This window comes from Ovis aries, chromosome 1 (genome assembly GCF_016772045.2).
Source record: "Ovis aries strain OAR_USU_Benz2616 breed Rambouillet chromosome 1, ARS-UI_Ramb_v3.0, whole genome shotgun sequence".
Taxonomy (NCBI): domain Eukaryota; kingdom Metazoa; phylum Chordata; class Mammalia; order Artiodactyla; family Bovidae; genus Ovis; species Ovis aries.
In genome coordinates, this window is record NC_056054.1 from 192922918 (window position 1) to 192945904 (window position 22987).

The window sequence follows — 22987 nt, forward strand, 5'->3', positions numbered from 1 at the left end:
ATTCAAGGAACTTCTGCCAGCAATCCCTTCTATGGGATTATCAACACAGAGGCAGAATGTGGTAAAATGGGGAAATATAAGACCAGAAGCATAAGTCTGAATGAAGTTCTATGACCACACACTACAGATGGGTCTTGTGATAGTGGTGGTTAGGTCATTTCTTCTCTCTAGCCTTCAGCTTTTCCAATGGTAAAAAATGTTAAGACTATTTCAACGCTGATGTTCTATGATTTCATAAAAGTCAATATTCTATGATCCCACAATAGGTCTCTAAGGACCGTTCCAAAGCTGACATTTCATGACTTTATAATGGAGAGTTAAGCTTTTTATGGTTGTTAAATGGAAGGAAAGAAGAGACACACTGCATTTCTCTGAAAGTCAGTTAAAGTCTTTGGGGAATGATGTCACCTTTGAGCCTCAATTTTCAGATCTATAAAATACAGAACTAACAATAAGAACCTCATGAAGTGGTGGGAGCAACGGTGCTTGGAGAGATTTACCATTCGGTACAGAGTCAAACTGGAAACCTCTCCTAAGTTTCTATCAAACAGCTCTCAGAGCCCCAGCCGCGGTTGGCGCTAACTCACTGAGAGGGCTCGGGAAGGGGGCGGGCCGAGGAGGTTGGCATTGTTCTTGCCCCGCCCCCGCCCCCGCCCCCGCCCCCGCCCCGCCCTAGATATCGCGAGAGGGCGGGCCCGCTTGGCATTAGCGGCGGCGTCGTTCCGGCGCTAGGCCGGCTTCTCTCCGCGGGCCGCGGTTAGAGTGCCGGTGGCCAAGGGCTCGCGGAGGGCTGCCAGCCACGCGGCGTCGGCTAGACGCCAAAGCGTCCGAGTCGTTGTGTCGTGACAACAACTCTGGTGGCTGTCTCCGCGACAGCAGGTGCGGCCGCTTCAGCCCCAGGCGGGCTCGGCGGCTGCCTGGCGAGTTTCTGCTCGCGCCCAGCCCTTTCCTTCCTGAACTCGGCGCCAAGCAGCGACGCTGAGCCGACCGCCGGAGCAGCAGGCAATGGCGGCCTCGACGGCCTCGCACCGGCCCATCAAGGGGATCCTGAAGAACAAGAGCTCTACGACTTCCTCTGTGGTGTCCTCGGCCGAACAGCCCGGCAAGAGTGTCGACGAAGAGCTGAGGTGAGAGCCGAGAGGGGCAGCCGCTCGTCCACCGGGTCAGCTTGGGAAGCCCCACCTTTCCCCCGGTGCCGTTGCAGACCCCAGCCGGACCAACCCCAGATCCCGAGCCCGAGCGCGGCCGGCGGGCGGGGCGGTTGCGTAGTTGCGGCCCCTGCGCGGCTCAGATCTCCCTCCGCCGGCCAGGCTTAGGGGTGGAGTGACTATAAAGAAGGCAGGAGCTATGACGTTTATTGTGTGCTTCGGTGTGTGTGTTTAACATATACACATATATAATAATTTTAAAACATACCATCAGGATCTTTAAGCTTTTGGAGATTGGGAATATTAAAGAATCAAATTGAAGTTGTAACGCTTCACCTGTTAAGCAGTTATTACTTCACTTCGTATACGAGTGTCTAAAATTCAGTAATTAAAGTGTATTTTCCTGGATTGGAAATCCTGTAAGATGCAGTCGTAGACTAATAAGAGACTCCTCCGAAAAAGAGATTTATCCATTTTTCTAATTGCCCTTCTTCCACGGTCATTCCTTTTTAGGTGAACATTATCGAAAGAAAAGCATCGTGCCACATTCACTCCCTTGGGTCCTGGTTTGTCATTATCTCTGCCTTAAAAGAAACAGACATTTCCCCAGATCTATGTTTAATGGAAAGCTACTTATTGCTAATTATTTTTGAATCTGCAACAAGAATTTGAGTGCTTTCTAGTCTTTGTTCCTTTGAAAGACATATTTAAGCTCAGAACAGTTCAGAAAGTACCAAGTTAAAATGATGCCATGATAATTTAGTTGCTTTTGCATACTCGCAAATACGTATGTGAAAAGATGTTGACCTATAGTATTGTATGTGATAGTAAATAATTGGTAACAACCCAAGGTCCATTAAGAAGGACTAGTGAAATATTAATTATAGTACATTAGTATAATGGGAAAATAGACCAGCCTTTTAAAAGAATGAAATAGATGTTAATGGCTCAGAGAAAGATACCCAAGGTGCAGTTCTTAGTAGGAAGAAACAAAGATGGAAAACTGATAATATATAGTGTAAAATAAAACACTAGGTTAGAAGTCATAGAGGGGCTAGCATACAAGGACTCTTACGTACTGGAAATAAGGCTTAAGAAAAGTAGTTGAAATCTGTGAAGTCATAAAGCTAAAATTAGGATGTTCCCAAAAACTTTGACTATTGGAACTAGGGCACACCTGTTTAAAAAGATCATTTTAGAGCTATAAAAGGAACTACAGTTTGGTGATGGTGAATTTATGAGGATTTGTGTTGTCTTGAGGAAAACATGAAGTAAGATCATAGTTTAGAGTCGTGGCCTTTGGGGGTTGGAAAGGGCCTTCATTTGTCTAGCAACTCTCCTACTCCTGGGCATTTGACTCTTATATTCTCCGACATGCAATTTTCCAACCTCTATTTGGGGTAAGCTGTTTCAGGTTGGGGGTTGTAATGGGACTGAAAAAACAGAATCTTACCAGACATAGCTGTAACAGGAAGACTAAGATAGTCTAGAAACCAAACTATGGAAGGCTCTTACATGACTTCAGGGTATTCGGCAGCAGCACTGTGGTTCTCAGTGGCATTTAAATTATTTAGTTATTCTCCAGCGTGAGCTTCTTTCTGTTTGGCTACCAAGTAGCTGCTTAGATTTGCTTCTGTCTTTCCCTACTTCTGTTTATTCTTAACCTTAGTCTGCTGTAATTTCTGATGGCCCCACTCTGTGTATTGGCATCTTTATATAATTGATTAGGATTTACCTTCCAAGTCCTGCCTGGAAAGCCACTTTACTAGACTGATTTACTTACACAGGGCTGCTCCTTCTCTAGGAGCTACTAACAGGGCAAGAGTGGCCTTTTTCAGGGCGGTTGGCTTTGACTTGTCTAAATTAGAAGGTTATAGTCCTATCTTCAAAGGGAGCTGCCAAGCCCTAATTGATTGAGGTTTATGATGTTTGGTTCTAAGTAGTAAAAGGGATGGGTTTTCTCATGGTAAGTGTTGTATGACTATAAAAGAAATAAAGTAATTATTTTGGTAATACAGTGTACATTGTTATTTATGTCACAGTTCATACAACCAATATTAGTGACTTTATGAGAGCCTCTTTGAATGCAAACAATGAAAGTATAGTTGAACATATTTGAAACAAAGTTTTTGTAATGTTTAACTTTAATGACACCCAGTATTTTTCCTTTTGTTTATAAAGGACTGAAATAAATAGCTCTTTCAATTACAATGCACTTAAACTTCAGAAACTAAAAAAATATAGTGTAATGGTCTAGCTTTAAATGTTGGAACTAGAGTTTAAGGCAAAATAATCTTATATTAATTAATAAAAATGACCAGGAATTTAAGTCAATTCTCAGTGTTCTGAGTAGTTATGTTCTGTAAGGTCACCACAAACGCTGGATTAGTTCATGATGAACTGTTACTCCTAGAAGAAATATAAAAATAGGTTACTGTAAGCTGGTTGTCATAGCATTTCCATCACCTTTTAAAAATTTGTTTGTTTAAAGACACCTAATTTAATATATATTGATTCATTAACATTGGACACATGGCCAACAGCACTATAACTCATACCTGAATGAAGAAGTTTGTCTAACACATATTTTCTCCATAAAGCGCTTAACAGCTTTCATGGGCTTAGGAGCACTGCATAGCAGTTAAGCACTATCATTGGGAGCCATTTTGAACAGGGAGTTCACCAAAAAAGCAAAAAACATGGCACTAAATAGGACTGTAAAAAGGACACATTTACAGTAGGAGAGCTGAAACAAGGTTTAATCTCAGGAACATGTGCATGTTCAGACTACTCAGATTTTTCCCACTCTATGCATGTGTGAAAGAGAGAAAGCTCCTCCAGTATTGATTTTGAAGTTACAGGTAAATTTTAGCGAGTAGGCAAATTTCCAAATACAGAATCCATGAATAACCATACCTTTTATTGGTGCCTTTATCATGTGAAATACAATGGTGGGTTCCCTTTTCTGCGCAAACCACTCCCCCACCCCATCAATTGTACGAGGGTATAACTTAACGTTTATGTAACACAAAGAGATGGTACTAAGGGGTTTTTAAGTCATAATTGAGATGTGCTATTTCATCGGTCTCTAAACTTTTTGATTGTGCATCATTTATTAGGAAAAAATAAAATATGTTTCAAATCTGTTTGTTTACAATTAGATAATATCTCAAGGTTCAAAGTATACTTAAAGTGAGGTTTATATACTGCCATATTTTGCGTAGTCTTCAGGACTCTCTTAATACAGTCCTTCTCAAACCATCTTTTTTTAATATCACAGTGCTGTTATTTTCTTATTCTTTATACTTTGCATTGGTACTATTATCTTCAACGAGTAGTTATTTCAGGTACCCCTTTCTGAGGGTTAGTCTAATTAAAACTGGATAGAATCTGTAAATCCACATAAAATTAGGCATAGATAATCTCAGTACCCTGTAGCACACATCTAGTGTTAAAATACCACTAGTTACACCACTGTCATCCCCATTATTGTGGAATTCCCATTCTTTCTGAATACCTTGAATATTGTAAACAACCTGTGAATGTCAGACATAACAGTTACAGTGAATAAGTACATGTACTTCATCAAAACAAGACATCATTGATTTTAAGATGTACCGTGATTTTATGTCACAGCAAGAAAAAAAAAGGCTGCCAATTATAAGATGTCATCCATTTTAAGATACGTTTTGTTTTCAGAAATATTAAAGTGAGAAAAACATGCATTTGGGATTGTTGAAAATATAATGTTAAGTGTTACTAAATTTTGTCTTGTTAGAAGTGTTTAAGGTTACTGATTAGTAATGGGGCCAGATTGCCTCGGTTCAGATCCTATTTACTACTTACTAGGTCTGTGACTTAAACAGTGTTATTCATTATAGTCCTGCCTAGTTTAATTATTAAATGAGTTACTAAATGTAAAATGTTTAACCACAGTACTTCAAATGTTAGTCTTATTCTATTAAAAGTATAGAAACCTAATTTTCCGTACTTACAGGATTGTGTACATAGCATGCTTTGGATTCACCGTGTTCAATTCAGATTCTGTAGTAGTCTTAGGTAATGTGGCAAATTCTGCTTGGAAAGAGTGTGCTTAATTTCCTTTAACATAACTTTATGTAATCATACTTCAACTTTCTCATTTTCTACCTATAAAGGGATATTGAATATGGTCAATGGCTCACTGACTAAAGTTTTCCGAAAGTGACCTTACATTTACTAATTGCTTTTATTGTTAAGTCTTTAATTGTTCAACCCTAGAGTATTGTACTTTGTCAACCTACAGAAGTTGAATCTTCATTTAAGAAAGAACCATTTTTTGAAATGTGGGCTTAAAGTTTAACACATTGAAGCAAAATCCTGCTTCCAAACTCAGATAAAAATTAGAAAGTCACAAGCAACAAGAAGTATGTAGGTCTTTGTAACTGTAAGTGTTAGTTGTTCAGTCGTGCCCGAGTCTTTGAGACCCCATGGACCACAGCCCACCAGGCTCCTCTGTCCATGAGATTTTCCAGGCAGGGATACTGGAGTGGGTTGCCATTTCCTTCTCCAGGGGATCTTCCCAAGCCAGGGATCGAACCGTGGTCTCCTGCATTGTAGGCAGATACTTTACCCACTGAGCTACAAGGGAAGATCTGTAGGTCTTTGAGATGGCATCATATGAGTTATCAAAGTGAAAGTGAGAAGTGGTGACTTTTTTCTGGTGCAGACTTAGGCTGCAGGGAAACCAGTCACCCAAGAGGGAGCAACTGAAACCAGCAGTGCTTTCACCCTTACAGCTGGTTTTCAGTGTGAGTGATTGTGCCCTTATTTTTTCTAAGTGGCATTAATGGCCCAGTGAAGGTCATAGGAATGGTTGTGGTAGTATTGGGAGTAAACTCAAATTTACTCCTTGGATTTTGTTGCTCAACTGATGTTAATTCTACCAAAACCTAACAGGAGCTAATTCCGATATTTGTCCTCTTCGCAGTTTCTCCGACTTCATTACCTTTCTCCTAAGAATTTCTAACGTTCTTTGGAGCCTGTTGTTTTATGCCTTTCTTTAAATTCATGGTTTTGCAAGATATTATTTCTCTGGATCTTGACAGTGTAAGGATTTCTTTTTCTCTTAGTATTGTATTGAAGAAGTAGACTGAATCTTTGGATATATAAAACTTTAATTCTGTTTATAGTAGAAAGTAAATGAAAAAAAAAAAAGTAAATGGCAAGCAAAGTACAAAAAATTTGGGTTATATAACCCAACAAGGTGGGGTTTAAACCTTCTCATAAATTTGAGTGTGTTCTTTACATTTATTTAGCTATAAATAAATTAATGAGACTGTTTCCAGCAAATAGGCAAAGAATGCAAACAGTTCATACAAGGAAAGTAAAATAAGCATTTTTTTTCATTATTTATTAGGTAATAAGCAGAGAAACCAGACATAAAGCAGTGTTTAAATATCAATTTATACCTGCTCAGGTGGGTAAAATACCCAGATACCCTGTCCTGGCAAAGTTTTAGTAATTATTTGGGGACATTACAAACAGTGCTCTCTTGAAAAAAAGGCTATGTGGCAACATAGAGTGATCTACAGAGCTCTGCAGTTTAACCTAAATATGCTTCTCCCTAGTGAAGTGAAGGTGAAGTCGCTCAGTGGTGTCCAACTCTTTGCTACCCTGTGGACTGTAGCCCACCAGGCTCTTCCATCCGTGGGATTCTCCAGGCAAGAATACTGGAGTGGGTTGCCATTTCATTACCCTAAAAATATCACTGAATAGAATATACACAAACATTTCTGCTTTAAGTAGAAAGACATTGGATTCAATCTAAACATTTAACATTAGGAGAATAGTTTATTATTGAATATTAGGCATGTAATACTAAAAAGGTAAAGACTAGAAAATACAAGCAGCTTATTGTGATAAAGTACGTATACTGATATGGAGGAGCTATTTTGATGTATACTATATGTACTGTTCTGTCTGTACATTTTTATATACTGTGATAGCTTGGGTATTTTTTCTTATGTTAATATGGAGTGGAAAGAATATACAGAAATCAAAATTGTTAGTGGGTTAAGGTGCTAAGGTTGTGCTTATTAAATTTCATCCTTAATTTTAGGAAAATATTTCTTATATCCTACAGTTCTTTTCTTTAATCATTTATCTTACAGAACAGATTTACAGCATTTGAGGGGTACCTTTTCAACTGCAAGGGCCATATTCATTCTTCTAATGATGATAAAATTATTGTTTTTAATTAAATATTGCTAGCATTATTTCAGAGAAGGCAATGGCACCCCACTCCAGTACTCTTGCCTGGAAAATCCCATGGATGGAGGAGCCTGGAAGGCTACAGTCCATGGGGTCGCTGAGGGTCGGACATGACTGAGCAACTTCACTTTCACTTTTCACGTTCATGCATTGGAGAAGGAAATGGCAACCCACTCCAGTGTTCTTGCCTGGAGAATCTCAGGGACGGAAGAGTCTGGTGGGCTGCCATCTATGGGGTTGCAAAGAGTCAGACATGACTGAAGCAACTTAGCAGCTGCATTATTGATTTTTACTTTGAGATTAGGACACACTTAACAAAGTCATTTTGTGTATGTTTATTTTTAAAATATTTTATTGTAATGTAGATACATCTGTCTCTGTTTCATCAACTACGCTAAAGCCTTTGACTGTGTGGATCATGACAAACTGGAAAACTCTTAGAGAGATGGGAATACCAGACCATATCACCTGTCTCCTGAGAAACCCGTATGCAGGTCAAGAAGCAACAGTTAGAACCCTGTATGGAACAACTGATTCGTTCAAGATCGAGAAAGGAGTACAACAGGGTTGTCTGCTGTCACACTATTTAACCTATACGCTGTGCACATGATGAGAAATGCTGGGGTGGATGAGTTACAAGGTGGAATCAAGATAGGTGAGAGACATATCAACAAACTCAGATACATGGATAGTACCACACTAATGGCAGAAAGCGAAGAGGAGCTAAGGAGCCTCGTGATGAGGGTGAAGGAGGAGAGTGAAAGAGCCAGCTTAAGACTAAATATTAAAAAAACTAAGATCACGGCACCCAGCCCCATTACTGCATGGCAAATAGTAGGGGAAAAGGTGGAAGTAGTGACAGATTTCCTCTTCTTGGGCTCCAAAATCACTGCGGCTGGTGACTGCAGCCATGGAATTAGACGATTGCTTCCTGGCAGGAAAGTGATGACCAACCTAGACAGTGTTGAAAAGCAGATGGTTGTACCATAATATGAATGTACTTAATGCCACAGAACTGTACACTGAAAAATGGTTAAAATGGTGAATTTTGTAATATGTATATTTTACCACAATAAAAATAAGAAGGAAAAAAGTGCTTAGTCTTAAATGGGGACACTGTGGGCATTTTAGTGTAGAAAGCAAAAGAAGGTAAAGTCAGGCTCACTTGCCATGAGAGGCCCATGTAATTTTTAAGGTGACTTAGAATATGAAGAAAATAATATGATACTAAAATCTTAAGTGTGTCATTCTTCAAGAGCATTTCAAGATCAGGTATTGGAAGATTTAGGAAAATTGAAAATATCTGCAGTAAAACGTCACCAATGTGGAACAAATATGAAAAGGATGATTTGAATCTCTGTAAAATCCACATTGTTTTTAAAGTAGTTTTAGTTTCAAGTATATAATCAAGTCATAAATTGTATATGTAACAATTTTGTTGACTTACAGAGAGGTTGTGTTTGTCTTTTTTAATGAATAGATAAGGATTTGTAATTAAGGCATCATTGATCACCTTAGTAATTGTGCAAGTATTTTGTTGGATGGATACTAATGAATATTCATAAAATACTTAGAAAGCATTTCTAGTTTTCATAAGTAGATTTATCTCAGGTGATCTGAATATACCATTTCTTAGCAAATTTAAAAAAAAGAAAATAAGATAAAATCTTAGAAAACTGAACTATAAGTTTATGTACAATCTAAATCTTCATTAATAGTATCTGAATTTAGTGAGATTTTCTCTGTAGTTTTATGTTCTGATTCTTTTGATTGTTATGGTGTTGGTAGTGGTTTAGTTGCTAAGTCGTATGTGACTTTTGCAACCCCACGGACTGTAGCCTGCTAGGTTCTTCTGTCCATGGGATTCTCCAGGCAAGAATATTGGAGTGGGTTGCCGTTTCCTTCTCCATTGATTGTTATAGAGACTGCTAAAAATAATTAGGCCGAGGAAAATAATTCCTGTTCTGTTTTTTTTCATCAAACTGTTAAAAATATATGATGGATCCAAAATCCTTAACTGTTGAGATCAAGCAGTGTATAAATTCCAGTTTTTGCTGTTGTTCTATAGGCTAGATGAAGATGAAACATGTCATAATAGTTTTTATAAATGCCCAGTGAAGAACCTGAGTGAGTATTCCTGTGTATCCACAGTTTCTGCATCCTGAGATTCAACCAACCATGGATCAAAAATATTCTAGAAAAAAAATTTCCAGAAAATTGAAAAAACCAAAACTTGAATATACCGTGTGCCAGCAGCTAGCTATTTATTTGCATAGTTTTTATATTGTATTTATGACTATTTATTAGGTATTATAAGTAATCTAATAATGACATAATGTATATGGGAGGGTGTACGAGATTATCTGCAGATACTCTACCATGTTATAGAGGAGATTTGAGCATCCTTGGATTTTGGTATCCATGTGCGTCCTGGAACCAGTACCCCAAGGAACAACTGTGATGTGTTTTTAATATGTGGACAGTACGTATTATATAAAATATTTACTTACATTTTATTATAGTTACTTACAGCTTTTACCCAAGTTAGTTTCTATTCCAAGAAAGATGTGAAAATAGAAGTTAGCAGTCAAATAGAAATTGAAATGTGAGATTTGAGTGTTTTTTTGTCTTTTACTACATTAAGGAAAATTTAAAAAAATTTTATTTTAGTAAAAAGTCCCAGAAGTGGGATGAAATGAACATCCTGGCGACCTATCATCCAGCAGACAAAGACTACGGTTTAATGAAGATAGACGAGCCTAGCACTCCTTACCACAGGTAGTGTTTGTGCACAGCATTCCTTTTCTCGGTTGGTTTTTTTTTTTTTAATTTGTTACTGGAGCACTAATTAATAACCCACCTGTGTATTTTTGTGTAATAATATAAATAACACGGAACTTTATGAAATCCATTTTTTATGTTACAGTTGTAGTATTAGATGTATATTTATTGCACCTCAGTCATCCCTAGCTGCTAATGGTATGCTAAGATTAGTGACTTCTGCCTTCCTTCAAGTAATCTATTTGTAAAAAGGAAGATGAGAGTTGGGCTTGTTTGCTTCTTAAGTAGATAGCAGGGCCTTATTCATTCTCTTTGCAGAAAAAGGATAATTTCACAGATGGTTAACTCTTTTTTAACCCGTGCAAAAAAAAAGTGGACATTATTGCTATCTCATGTCCTTATTTTTTAACTTAAACGATATTGTAGTTCATATAATTGCATTGGACTTGTTAGTTTTGAGTCTTCCGGAATTTTTTTTAATGAATATTAAAATGAAAGTGTGTGGCTGTAGTAAGTATGAAGACTAATGCACCAGTAAACGTAATGGGTTTCTAAATAAGTTAGAAATACCTAATTCAGATCATGCCTAGATTGTATAGAAAAAAGATTTTCAGGACTGAAATATTTATGTTTGTCACTGAAGTAAGACGACAGAAATCCAGAAGTCGCTATTAAAACACAGTTAGAGGGACTTCCCTGGTGGTCCAGTGGCTAAGACTTTGCGCTCCTAACGCAGGGGGCCCAGGTTTGATCCCCAGTTAGGGAACTAGATCTCACTAAGACCTGGCGCAGCCAAATAAATAGATAAATTTAAAAAAAAATAGAGTTAAATTCTGTTTTAAATCAATGGATGAAACTTTGGAAGATAAAATGAAATAATAAATAGATGATAGCAAAAACAGTAAAGACGAATAAACATGAAGATTGTGATGAAGGGAGGACATAATAGGAGTACAGATTCTGAAACAATAAATCTTAAAGGAAGAAACAGACATATCATTTATGAAAGTGAGCCTCCTAATTTGCTCCTAATTACAGATATATACTTTAAAACATATCTTGAGTTTCATTGTACCAGAATCCAAAGTCAATGCTTTCTTCCTTTTCAGTAAAGGTAGTAGACATCCCTTATCTGTGTTGCTTGGAGCTACATATCCTAAAAAAATTAAGATCGAACATGATTAAAAAAAAAAAAAAACAGCTTGTAGCCATTATTTTAAAACTGTTTCTATTTATTTAAATAATAAAGATAACCATTTTTTTTTTTTTGCCATTAAGTAGAGAGCAGATTTTTCATTAGAAAGTAGATTGGGAAAGCTAAATAACTTTTAAACTTCCTAGGTCTTAGGATCTAATTTTGTTATTTTACTTAACCTGTATCTGCGTAGATCATTTGTGTCTTATCTTCAGTGAAAAGAAAAGTGTTAATTGCTCGGTCATGTCCAACTCTTTATGACATGTGGACGACAGGTGGACTGTAGCCCACCAGGCTCCTTTGTCCATGAAATTCTCCAGGCAAGAATACTGAAGTGGGTAGCCATTTCTCCAGGGGATATTTCTGATCCAGGGATCGAACTCGGTCTCCTTCATTGCACGCAGATTCTTTACTGTCTGAGCCACCAGGGAAGTCAGGTTAATGTATAAATACGTATTCTAAAACCACATGGGATTTCTTTTGCATTAATTGTTCCCTCCTACTGTATAGAGTAATTGAAATGTTGATTTCTTTTTTTCCCAAATGATTTGTTTTAAATATTTATTTTCATGATTGTAGTAGTTTGTTTTTTTAATTATTTGAAGGCTTTTCTTGATTGGTGCTATACTTTTAAGTATTTGCATTGAATAGAAACAATTTAAAATTAAACTTCAAAGACGACAACAGAGCCATAAATATATTGATACTCTGGTCAGTAGAATTATGTTCTCTGCCTTGTTTTCCTGCTTAAAAAATTATAGTTCAAGTATTAATTTATAATGTTTGTCATCTTAGTATGGTAGCTGATGATGAAGATGCATTGAGTGATTCAGAAACCACTGAAGCCCTGACCCCAGATATCTTAGCTCGGAAGTAAGTATTGATAACTATAAAGCATTTTCCACAACTGTAAAGCTGTGTTTAATTTTGCAGAGTTAAAGACATTTTACTTTACTTTTACAAGTGTAAATTAAAAGCATATGCTAAATGAATTAAGTTTTATCTGGATTTTTCATAGCAACCTGTATAGTCTTATTTCTAGGTTAAAATCAAAGTATGTAGATGAGTACCAGAAGCTGTACACAGATTCCCTATGTTGATTTCCTGCATAGAGGTTTTTTGTTTTTTTAATATCCTGCCACCTGGGTATTGAAGATACAAGTGAGATAGGTAAAAATAAGTTGAATTCCTAAAAATGTTCTATTCCTTTGCTGTTCATAGACTTCTCTCCACTTTTCTTGTTGTTTATTGTTTTCTGTACCCATTACCATTCTCTGGCTTTTTTTCCCCCTCATCAGGTTATGGCTAGCATACTAATGTTCTTTAGGTGCTTTTATGAGACTCAAAAGTTGAATAAGACACTCAACTAATACCAGTTCAGTTCAGTTCAGTCGCTTAGTCGTGTCCAACTCTTTGCGACCCCATGAATTGCAGCACGCCAGGCCTCCCTGTCCATCACCATCTCCCGGAGTTCACTCAGACTCACATCCATCCAATCGGTGATGCCATCCAGCCATCTCATCCTCAGTCGTCCCCTTCTCCTCCTGCCCCCAATCCCTCCCAGCATCAGAGTCTTTTCCAATGAGTCAACTCTTTGCATACTGGAGTTTCAGCTTTAGCATCATCCCTTCCAAAGAAATCCCAGGGTTGATCACCTTCAAAATGGACTGGTTGGCTCTCCTTGCAGTCCAAGGGACTCTCAAGAGTCTTCTCCAACACCACAGTTCAAAAGCATCGATTCGTCGGCGCTCAGCCTTCTTCACAGTCCAACTCTCACATCCATACACGACCACAGGAAAAACCATAGCCTTGACTAGATGGACCTTAGTTGGCAAAGTAATGTCTCTTCTTTTTAATATGCTGTCTAGGTTGGTCATAACTTTCCTTCCACGGAGTAAGTGTCTTTTAATTTCATGGCTGCAGTCACCATCTGCAGTGATTTTGGAGCCCAAAAAATAAAAGTCTGCCACTGTTTCCACTGTTTACCCATCTGTTTCTCATGAAGTGATGGGACCGGATACCATGATCTTCGTTTTCTGAATGTTGAGCTTTAAGCCAACCTTTTCACTCTCTTTCACTTTCATCAAGAGGCTTTTGAGTTCCTCTTCACTTTCTGCCATAAGGGTGGTGTCATCTGCATATCTGAGGTGATTGATATTTCTTCTGGCAATCTTGATTCCAGCTTGTGTTTCTTCCAGTCCAGCGTTTCTCATGATGTACTCAACTAATATAAGACAGTCATAATGTTGATTTCTTTGTAAATTATTATTATATAGATTAACTGCTGCTGCTGCTGAAAGCTTGGAACCAAAGTATCGAGTTCGTGAACAAGAAAGCAGTGGAGATGAGGATAGTGACCTCTCACCTGAAGAGCGAGGTAGTTTATTTCTTTAACTCAGATTCTACTCGTGTGGGTTTAATTGTATATCAGCTTTGTCCCCCCCTCATTTCAAGAAAATATTGCCATCTCTGAAGTGACTACTAGTGTCCCTTTCTTTGTACTAAGCATCTATACTAGGTAGATGCTCAGTAAATGTTTATTAAGTTAATGCATTTAGAGTCATTGAGTATTTGGATAATCTTAAACTGGATCACAGTAAGAGCTAATTGCTTGTAGTTTTTTCTGTATTAAGACAGTGGTGAAGTTTACCAGATGAATCAGAGTTTTTAAATTAGGTCCCATTGAACAAAAAGAACAATAGTGTCATAGGAAAGGAGATAAAAATAGTCCTGTCAACACTGATGAAAAAGGCTCTTTTAGTCCATATGGTGCATACACAGGTAAGCATTGCTACCTATTCATGTTCCCTGTTTTTAGAAGTATTAGTGCTTATCTGTGGAGGTAAGGAACGAAGCAAGATGTTTCACTTTGTTGCTTTTTGTAATTTTGAAGCATGTGAATGTATGACCTCAAGAATTGCATATATAATTTGTTTTCAATTATTCTTAAAAGGAAAACAAAGCCTATCTATAGGGTGAAAGATGCATGAAAAAAAGAAAAAAACCCTTAAAAGAAAGATTATTACTTGAAGCCTTGAAATGTGGAAACTATCTGTACTGTAAAGAAGTTTAGAAACTCTAGAATTAAGATTGCAAATATTTGCTAGTTAACTGTCAGGATTTTTGTCATGCAGCTACAAAGGTAAAATTGGCTATTACATTCTGTCATATTTAGAATGTAGTTTATTGAACTAAACAATCTGAGCCAAAAAAAAACCCAGCAGCAACAGTCTGAGCCTAATTGCTATACAAGAGAAAAAATTATATTGATGATACTATCTATCTTCTGCCCTTGGTGACTTCCTGTTTTCTGAAAATATACCCCATGAGGCCCTTGAAAAGAGTTTTCAGATAGAAATTGTTCCTTGAGCTTGTTAATTCCTTATTCTCTGAAAACATGATGTATTGAGAACCAAATTTTTTTTATTCCATCACCAGTTTTCATTAAGGAGTTTTCCCCTCAAATTGTAGTTCCATGAGTTAACCAGCAGGGGGACCATTTTACTAGTTAAAGTTTGCACAAGTTTTTCAAGTTCCCAGTAGCAGAATTACTGATACAGGTGTTTTTTTTTTTTTTTTGATACAGGTGTTTTTAATGCTTTTAAACAAGTGATGTGTCTGAACATCCTTGTTTATGTAAAACATTCTCAGAAGATTTTATCTTGTAACTAGTTGTATAACAATTAAAATATTGGCTATGGAATCAGATAAATCAAAGTTTATACTCCAAGTATGTCACTTATCTCATTTGCTTAATTTCTCTGACCCTCAGAAATGATCCTCATTTCTAAATTGGAGGCTTTAAAATATTTCGATTCATTAAATGAAATAAAGAATTTAAAGCACTTAGCACTGGTTCTGACGTATTGTTTAGTACACAGGAAATACTAATTTTTAATAAAATAATTGGTATATTCTGCATTATATTTTGGAAAACAATAAAGGAAAATATTAAAAGGATAATTTACTTGTCAGGTTTAGTGGATAGTTGATTATCATTATAGCTGGGCCTGAAACCTTAAAATTTTTGTTTTGTACTCTTGTATTATGTTGCTCTGCCATACAAAGATATTCAAAGAAGGTTGAGACCACTTGTGTTAGCAGCTTTCTATAGAATGAATACATAGATCATGTAATAAATTTTGAGTATTCCAAAATGAAAAATATCTCTAGCAAGCAAAATCCAAGTTTAACATCTCTTAGAATTATGCATAGTTGACCCTTGAACAACATGGGTTTGTTCCGTGCAGGTCCAGTTACACTAAGTACCTAATACAGCGCTAGACAATCTGGTTGAATGCACAGATGCAAAGCTGCAAACATGAAGGGACAGCTGTAAGGTTAAATGTGGATTTCAACTGTGAGGAGAGTAGGTGCTCCTAACCCCCACATTTTTCAAGGGTTGCCCATATATTACATCGTAAAAAACAATGAAAATACAAAGGGGGAAATCAGAACCTTTGACCAAGCTAGGGGATTAAGTTATAACTCATTACTTAATAACCTTTTAAAATTATGTAGTAAATCTGCTGTGTATGTGGCAGAATTTTACTGTATCTTCGTATAGTTTATTGTCTAAACTCTAGATCATTTTAAGAGTGAAAGGGTCACTGTTCTAGTTCCACTAGACAATAGGCATAAACTGAGCTTCCTGGGATATGGCCATTCTAACTGTACAGTGAGAAAACAACATATGCAACCAAATATGATTCATCTTTATAAAATATACATTTTTAGAAAATCAAATTATAAAATGTTAGTGATTATTTAAGGAAGTGGATGTGTTTTAAGATTGTACCATTAAAAAATAAATTTTGTTTTCCGAGTTACATTAAAGAGAACGTGTGTTACTTTGTACTGAGAGAAAGTCTTACCTTTTTAGTGAGTATATCTGGTAATGGAGGCATTTAGAACCAATTTTTGTTGTTTTTTAGTATTGGCTTTTACATTGTCTAAAAGTCATCACTAAAAATTCAGTCATAAGAATTTGGTCTTTTATTGATTTTTTTGAAAAATTTTACTTCCTTCTAAAATATGATACTCTCAGAGAGTAAAATCAGAAAAGTAACTTAGAAAAGAGGAAAGATGCCCGGCAAGATCTTGGTAATTTGAAACAAATGTTTATGGGATAATGATAAGACGGATATTGATTTGAGAACTTTCCTCTCCCAACCCAAATAGAGGCTGAAAAGTATTTGATCAGTAGTGACATGAACTGTAAATACCTGTTTTTAAGACATAAATAAGAGTAGGTGATAAAAACTTGGAGTGACTTGCCTGATGGTCCAGTGGTTAAGACTCCATACTTCCACTGTAGGAGTTGAAGATTTGAGAGAGGGAATTAGAGGACATTTAGAAAGTACTTTGAATAGCCTTATTTTAAGAGATTTCTCTTATGCTTTTTTGGCATTAAAATATATTTATGAATACGCTAATAAACCTATGGTGAGTGAATTTTAATGCTCTTTACAAAATGAACAGTGGCAATTTTATGTCAATCCCTTTTTTGTTTTTTAATTTACAGGTCTAAGAAATTCTAAAGTATTTCTTGATAAACAATAGATCTTTAAAGTGCTATTGATAAAATATGGTTGATTGTGTTGATTTACAGCTATTCTTATGCTTCTGTGATGACTTCATGGGCAATAAACATTTTTAAAGGAGATTTTTCTTAATTGTAAAAATAGAAAGTTTGAGAATACTAAAATCACCCCATAATTCCTTGATCCAGAATTAATGACTGTTGATTGCCGAGTCTTATTTGGTATGTGTATAGGCACATGTGCATGCATGCAGGCTTTGTACATAGTATACGTATATGGTATTATAGTTTTCCTTTATCCCATTCAACTCTGTCTGGAGAATTTTCCTGTATCGTTAAGTTTCCTTCACAAATATAACTACTGATACCTCTTAGTCTCCCATTAAGATGGACATATGAACCATCTAAGGCAAAGGTTGGTAAACTTTTTCTGTAAAGAGCCAGACAGTAAATATTTTAGATTTTGAGGGCCATATGGTCTCTGGTGCAGCTATTCAACTCTGCTACTAAATACAAAAGTATAAGCATTACAAAAACAAATGAGTGTGACTATGTTCCAATAATATCAATACTTTACTTACCAGATAGACACAGGCTATAGTTTGCCAGTCTTTGAGCTTAAGACTTCCTCTGCCTACTTTTTTTTTTAATCTTGTAGAAAAAAAGCGACAGTTTGAAATGAAAAGGAAGCTTCACTACAATGAAGGACTGAATATCAAGTTAGCTAGACAATTAATCTCAAAAGACCTAAATGATGAGGAGGAAGATGAAGAAATGTCAGAGACTGCAGCTGGAGAAAGCATGAATATGGAAGAATCAAGTCAAGGTTAGATGTTTTGAAAGTATCACTGAGACACTTGTGATCCTTTGTGCCTAAGTAATGTATTTTATTTTGCTTGAAACTTCGAAGAACCTCGGAAAATTTTGCTATAATTTACTTTTTATGCCAAAAGCTTAGAAAACTTCAACCCCTATGGGCCAGTTTGAAAATAATGTTTTTATGCTCAAGTTGTCTTAAGTACATAGGTTGTGCTGTATGTCTGTGTTGTTCGGTCTGCTGGCTTCAAGCGGTGATGTCTGTCTTCATATTAAGATATACTCTATTTTTAATGTTTTAGATCATATTTTATTTGTTGTAACAATGTCAGTTAAAGTTAAAACTTTTAAAAGAAACAGGTTTTTAACATGGAAGATCTGTTTTGACATCCCTTCAGGTATAAAGTATGTCATATCCTTCCAGTGTTGACTCTTGACTGTTGGGTTGACAAGTTATTGGCCAGTTTTTGTTCGTTTTGTTTTTAAGTCTCAAACAACCTGCCTCTGCAGCCTACCAACTCTTGATCAATCATAGGAAATCTGTTTTTATTTATTTTTAATAAACTTATTCTGGCATTCAACAAAGGTGAATCTTCTATACCATTAATGCAGATTTTATGCCCATCTGCCTAGTCTGTACTGCAGATTGGTACTTTTGAGTGAAGATGTAACTTACTTTTATGTGTTGTGCCTTAGATGGTTAAATCTTAAGAAAATAAATAGTTATTATAGTGTTGGTGAGCATATGAAATGTAAGTGATTTTTATGGAAGAACCTGAAGACTGTGTCTCATTATAACATCAAGATTACAGTATTTTTTTTGTTACTCCAATGTTATGCTTTTGCTTTTGTTTGTTTCCTTTCGATTAGCACTTCCTTTTGATTTTATTCACCATATTCTGTTCAGCTTGTATTCAATGTGAACAAACTCTATCTTAAGTGATTATTGCTATATATCTCTCTTTACTCTCTTTTTAAATTTATTATCTATTTTTAGGTGACCTATTTTTGTATCTTGGTGATTTCTTTTGTTGTATTCAGCATAAACATTCCTTTGGTTATAACTTTTCATCAGTTTCTACTCCGACTTTCAATATCCATTTGTAGCAGCTCTAACAGAGCACTGGGAATACCCCTCATTTGCTATTGGAAATTTGTGCTGGCACTGCTGTGCCAACGGTTAAAGGGATTTCTTTTTTAAGCCACAGCTTTTGAAAAATAACTTTGGCCTTTGTCTGTGGTATATTTAAGGAAATATTTTGCCATTTTTATATTATAAATGCAAATCTTTTGTAACTTTGAATAATTGAGTTGTCATAAACTCTTAGCTTTCCATTTGTGACTTATACACAGAAGTGTTCAGTGTGAAACCTGTTTGTCCTACCACTAAGCAGATACACCTATTCTGCTCTTAGACTAGTACAGGGTATGCAGATTCTTTCATATTGTTCAGTCTGCATGAACTATGTCTTACTTGTTTTTTAGATTTTTTTTCCATTCATTTATCATCTGTAGCAGTGGAAGGGAACTTTAGCTCAGGTGGTTCCAAGTTTGGCAATACTCAACAAACAAATGATGTTGCTATTTTTTCTTATATCATTGCAGGATCTGCTACAAGTGACCAACTGCAAAACAAATCACAGAGTTCATAGAAGAGATTTTTTTCAACACAGTAATTGTCAAATACAAACTCTGTTACTATAAAATACTGCTTCTTGTTCTCTACAATTCATGACTTAAGTACCAAAATACGTACCAGTTATTATATATTGCCAAGAATTAAATAACTTGAGACTAATTAGACTGAAAATGCCTAATTGATACATATATTCTTGTGCCTAGTACTTCACCACAAATACAACATAATGTCATCCAAAACTACGTTACTTTTGTAAGAACACTGGTTAATTTGTATAAGATATATAGCTTTTTATGCTTTAGAAATTAATATCTTTTGGGGAGGGAAAGGGGATCTAATTTATTTTCTTCACTTCTAGATGTGATAGCTCTTATAAAAGGTTGGGTTTTTAAAAAATCAAAATCCAGTTAGAACAGCAGATCATATAGGCTGATAAATATATTCAGTCTGAAAAGTATTTTAACATGTGTCTTCAACTTGTGTGTTTAATTGAAAAGGAGTACGTTATGAGTTACTGTTGCATTTTCTGGCATACTACCTTTAAAATTCCTGTTGAGTTTTTTTTATGTTTACAAGGAAAGGATTAAACTTTTTCTCATCAAAACTAGTTTTTTCCCATAAATAAATTGTCAGGTTAAATTTGCACTAATGTCTGCTCTGACTTTTTTGTACACTCCATGGGCAGACTTCAGATCAGTCTCTGAATAAATATAATTCTAATATAGTTTCAGCATTCCCTTTATATACCTGTGTAAAACTCCTGCCTTTGTCTCTTACTCCTTTCCACACATACGCACAGAATTCTTTACCTTTATAAAGGATCGTAAAGATTGTCATGACATTGGAAACTTTTCCTTTACTCACGTACTCTGTCATTTGCTGCAACAATGAAAATCTTACTTTGACTATTAATGCCTATTCATTCTTCTAATACATGGAGAAAATGAATAGCATCGGTACTTAACAGGAAATACAATTCAGCTGCAGAATTTTCTACATGTCTCTGACTTACAGCTTGCTAATTAAAGTGCTATTATTAGTTTATTGTTTGACTTAATTAGACCTTAGAAAACAACTGAGGTTTTTTTGCATGATGAGAGAATTGTGTGTAACCAGTGATATGATAGTTCCTGAATGTATAAACAGAATTCTGAACACTTTTTAATTTAAATGCTTAAAAATAGTTCCTGCTTTAAGGGAATATGATAATGTGTACTATGACAAATGTTCTTTATTCTTCTAACACAATAAGATTTGGACTTTTCCCCCCTAAAATGAAGTGCAGTTCCTGTGTATCTTAGCTTACATTTCTAGTCAATTATTTGTATTTTAAATTTTTGTTAGTACCGAAAGAATCCATTATATGAGCAGACTTTTTAAGTAATTTCTGTATATTGTATATTTGAATTGGCTTTTATTGAGCAGCTTATCTCCCACTTAGAAGCTTATGGAAATATCAAAAGTCAAAATAAGTAAAAAGTGGGAGATTTACTGTTAGAAGAATGTTTTTGTTAGTTTGGATGTCTTCTTTTTTAATGGAATCTAATCAGTACTTCTGAACTGCAGGTATAGTGTTCTAACTAAAACATATAAGCTAGTAGTACCACTGATTTATAAACTAAACAGTGTTTATCCCTGCTTTCTGAATTTAGAATATTGAGGTATTCTCTGTTTAAACTTGTCTGGGGGTATTTAAATGTATACATATATGTGTACATATGTTCATACACACAGATCTCTGTTTTTGGTTTTCTCATTTCAAGTTCTTAGGAAGTATTCATGTGCTCTTTATTTGTAGAAATAGCTGCTATACAGTGAAGAACAGGTAGGAACTTTAACAACTGATCCTTTTGGTGTTTTCTACAAATTATTTGTTGAAACTTCAATCACAGGCAAACTTACATTTCTGGTTTCCGGAAATAGATAGTTATCTCAGAGGAATAAGACATGGCAAATAGCATGCTCAGTAGAATTTTAGGTAATCGAATGTGACTGAGTAAAATTGTTATCATTGTCATGAGTTTCTAATTGATGTGGTATTGAATTATACAAAACATGAACCTTTATGACTCAAGTTATATTTTCCTTTGGAGAAAGTTATCTGTCAGTGTTCAGTTCTAGCCAAAGTAGATTTTACTTTCAGTTTTTTAATCATTATCTCTTCTCTGCTTAACCCTTGATGTCATCTTTTCTGTGTATTCATTTTTCAGTCTGAAATTCAGCAGTGATGCTCTTTAAAAACTGAGACATAAAATGGTATAAATGGATTGTTAAAAATAACTTCAAATTCAAGATTAAAGCAAAGTGCCATTTTCCCCTAGACTTTGATTTTGTTTACATTTTTTCCTCTTAACATTAGTACACTGAACATATTGTAATAAAATACAGTCATATGACAATTGCTTGTGTGTGGATTTTATTTTCTTGCTACCCAGGTCTTGTGTTCTGTTACTAAGTGTTCTGGATACCAAAAGAGGGCCTTGGACTACACTGTGGTAGAGTGATTTGTTTAGTTGCCCAGCATTGTGCTTGGTGTCTCAAGATATAATCCTCAAAACAACCATGCAGAACAGACATCTTACTAAGTGGGGAAAATATTCTCGGCCAGATTCTTTGGTTTCGGTGTTTCATACATGCCAAATGACAGGGTGTAACTAAACTTCATACTCTCTCTTCATGCCTTCTTAGGTGTAGAAATTCCCTCATTTTTGAAGTTGTACCTTGTGGGTAAACTTCATTTGGATCATTGATACACATCGTGTGCTTTAGGAGTAACATTTTTCAAGTGTTTAGTTTGAGTTTTTATATTACTTTAATCTGAAGAAATTTGGGAATTTTATTTGAGGTTTACATACCATTTAGGAAAAATCTTAAAAGCACAATTATACAGTGGTGGGAGATGTGCAAATGCATGCGATTAGGTTGTATTCCACAAGTTTGTTTCTAAACAGGATGTTTCAAACACAAAGCACCAAGACTTTTTTCCTAGACTCTGTGTTACAAAGTAAGTACCAAGCTACCTGTATAAACATATGCCTAAACCAGCATTTTTCAGTGTGTTCCGTGAAAAGGATTCTGTGAGCAAGTATGCTTTGCACTTGCTGTAGGCTTTATTCCCTTACCTCCCAGATTTATAATAATGCACATCATCATATTGAAAGAGTCTGAGACATCCTGCTTAAGGATTCTGTTTAAAATTTGATTTAACTTAGTGTTTTTCAAAAACACTTCACAACCACCCCCAAATTCCTTTTTCTCTCAAGTGGCATCCCAGATAGGAGTAAAGAAATCAGCTAGGGCCTCTAATACATGAAAATTGAACTTATTCCTAAAAGAAGAGACCAGTGAGTATATCATTGATAGAGGGAAGACTTGGTAGCAATAACTGCGTATTACGATTGTATGTAATTTGCCAGGCATGAGACTTAATTTTTAGTAACTTATGCAAGAAACTATAGGATATATGTCCAGGACAGATGAGGGTGGGGTTGATGTGGTTGGTTATAAGCTGTTGTGGTTTAGTATTGATATGACCTGCTGAAAGACTTGCTGCTTTAAGCAAATTTCCTGAATGCCTTGTCCTCCCCATCAGCTCACATAACTGGTTGACAGGA

General features: G+C 35.8%; 1 protein-coding gene across 1 annotated transcript; it reads left to right on the forward strand.

Annotated features, from left to right (window-relative positions):
* The first annotated feature begins 704 nt into the window (after window positions 1-704).
* PPP1R2 (protein phosphatase 1 regulatory inhibitor subunit 2) lies at window positions 705-21772 on the forward strand. Its single transcript, XM_004003027.5, has 6 exons — window positions 705-1127; window positions 10071-10178; window positions 12172-12249; window positions 13653-13753; window positions 17577-17744; window positions 19340-21772. Exons 1-6 carry the CDS (start codon window positions 1006-1008, stop codon window positions 19384-19386), a joined length of 624 nt encoding a protein of 207 aa, XP_004003076.1. The 5' UTR covers window positions 705-1005; the 3' UTR covers window positions 19387-21772.
* The last annotated feature ends 1215 nt before the right edge of the window (window positions 21773-22987 follow it).

Coding starts and splice junctions, on each gene's coding strand:
- PPP1R2 (XM_004003027.5), top strand. CDS start 1,006: ATGGCGGCCTCGACGGCCTCGCACCGGCCCATCAAGGGGATCCTGAAG. Junction 1,128..10,070: donor AGTGTCGACGAAGAGCTGAG/GTGAGAGCCGAG, acceptor ATTTTATTTTAG/TAAAAAGTCCCAGAAGTGGG. Junction 12,250..13,652: donor CCAGATATCTTAGCTCGGAA/GTAAGTATTGAT, acceptor ATTATTATATAG/ATTAACTGCTGCTGCTGCTG.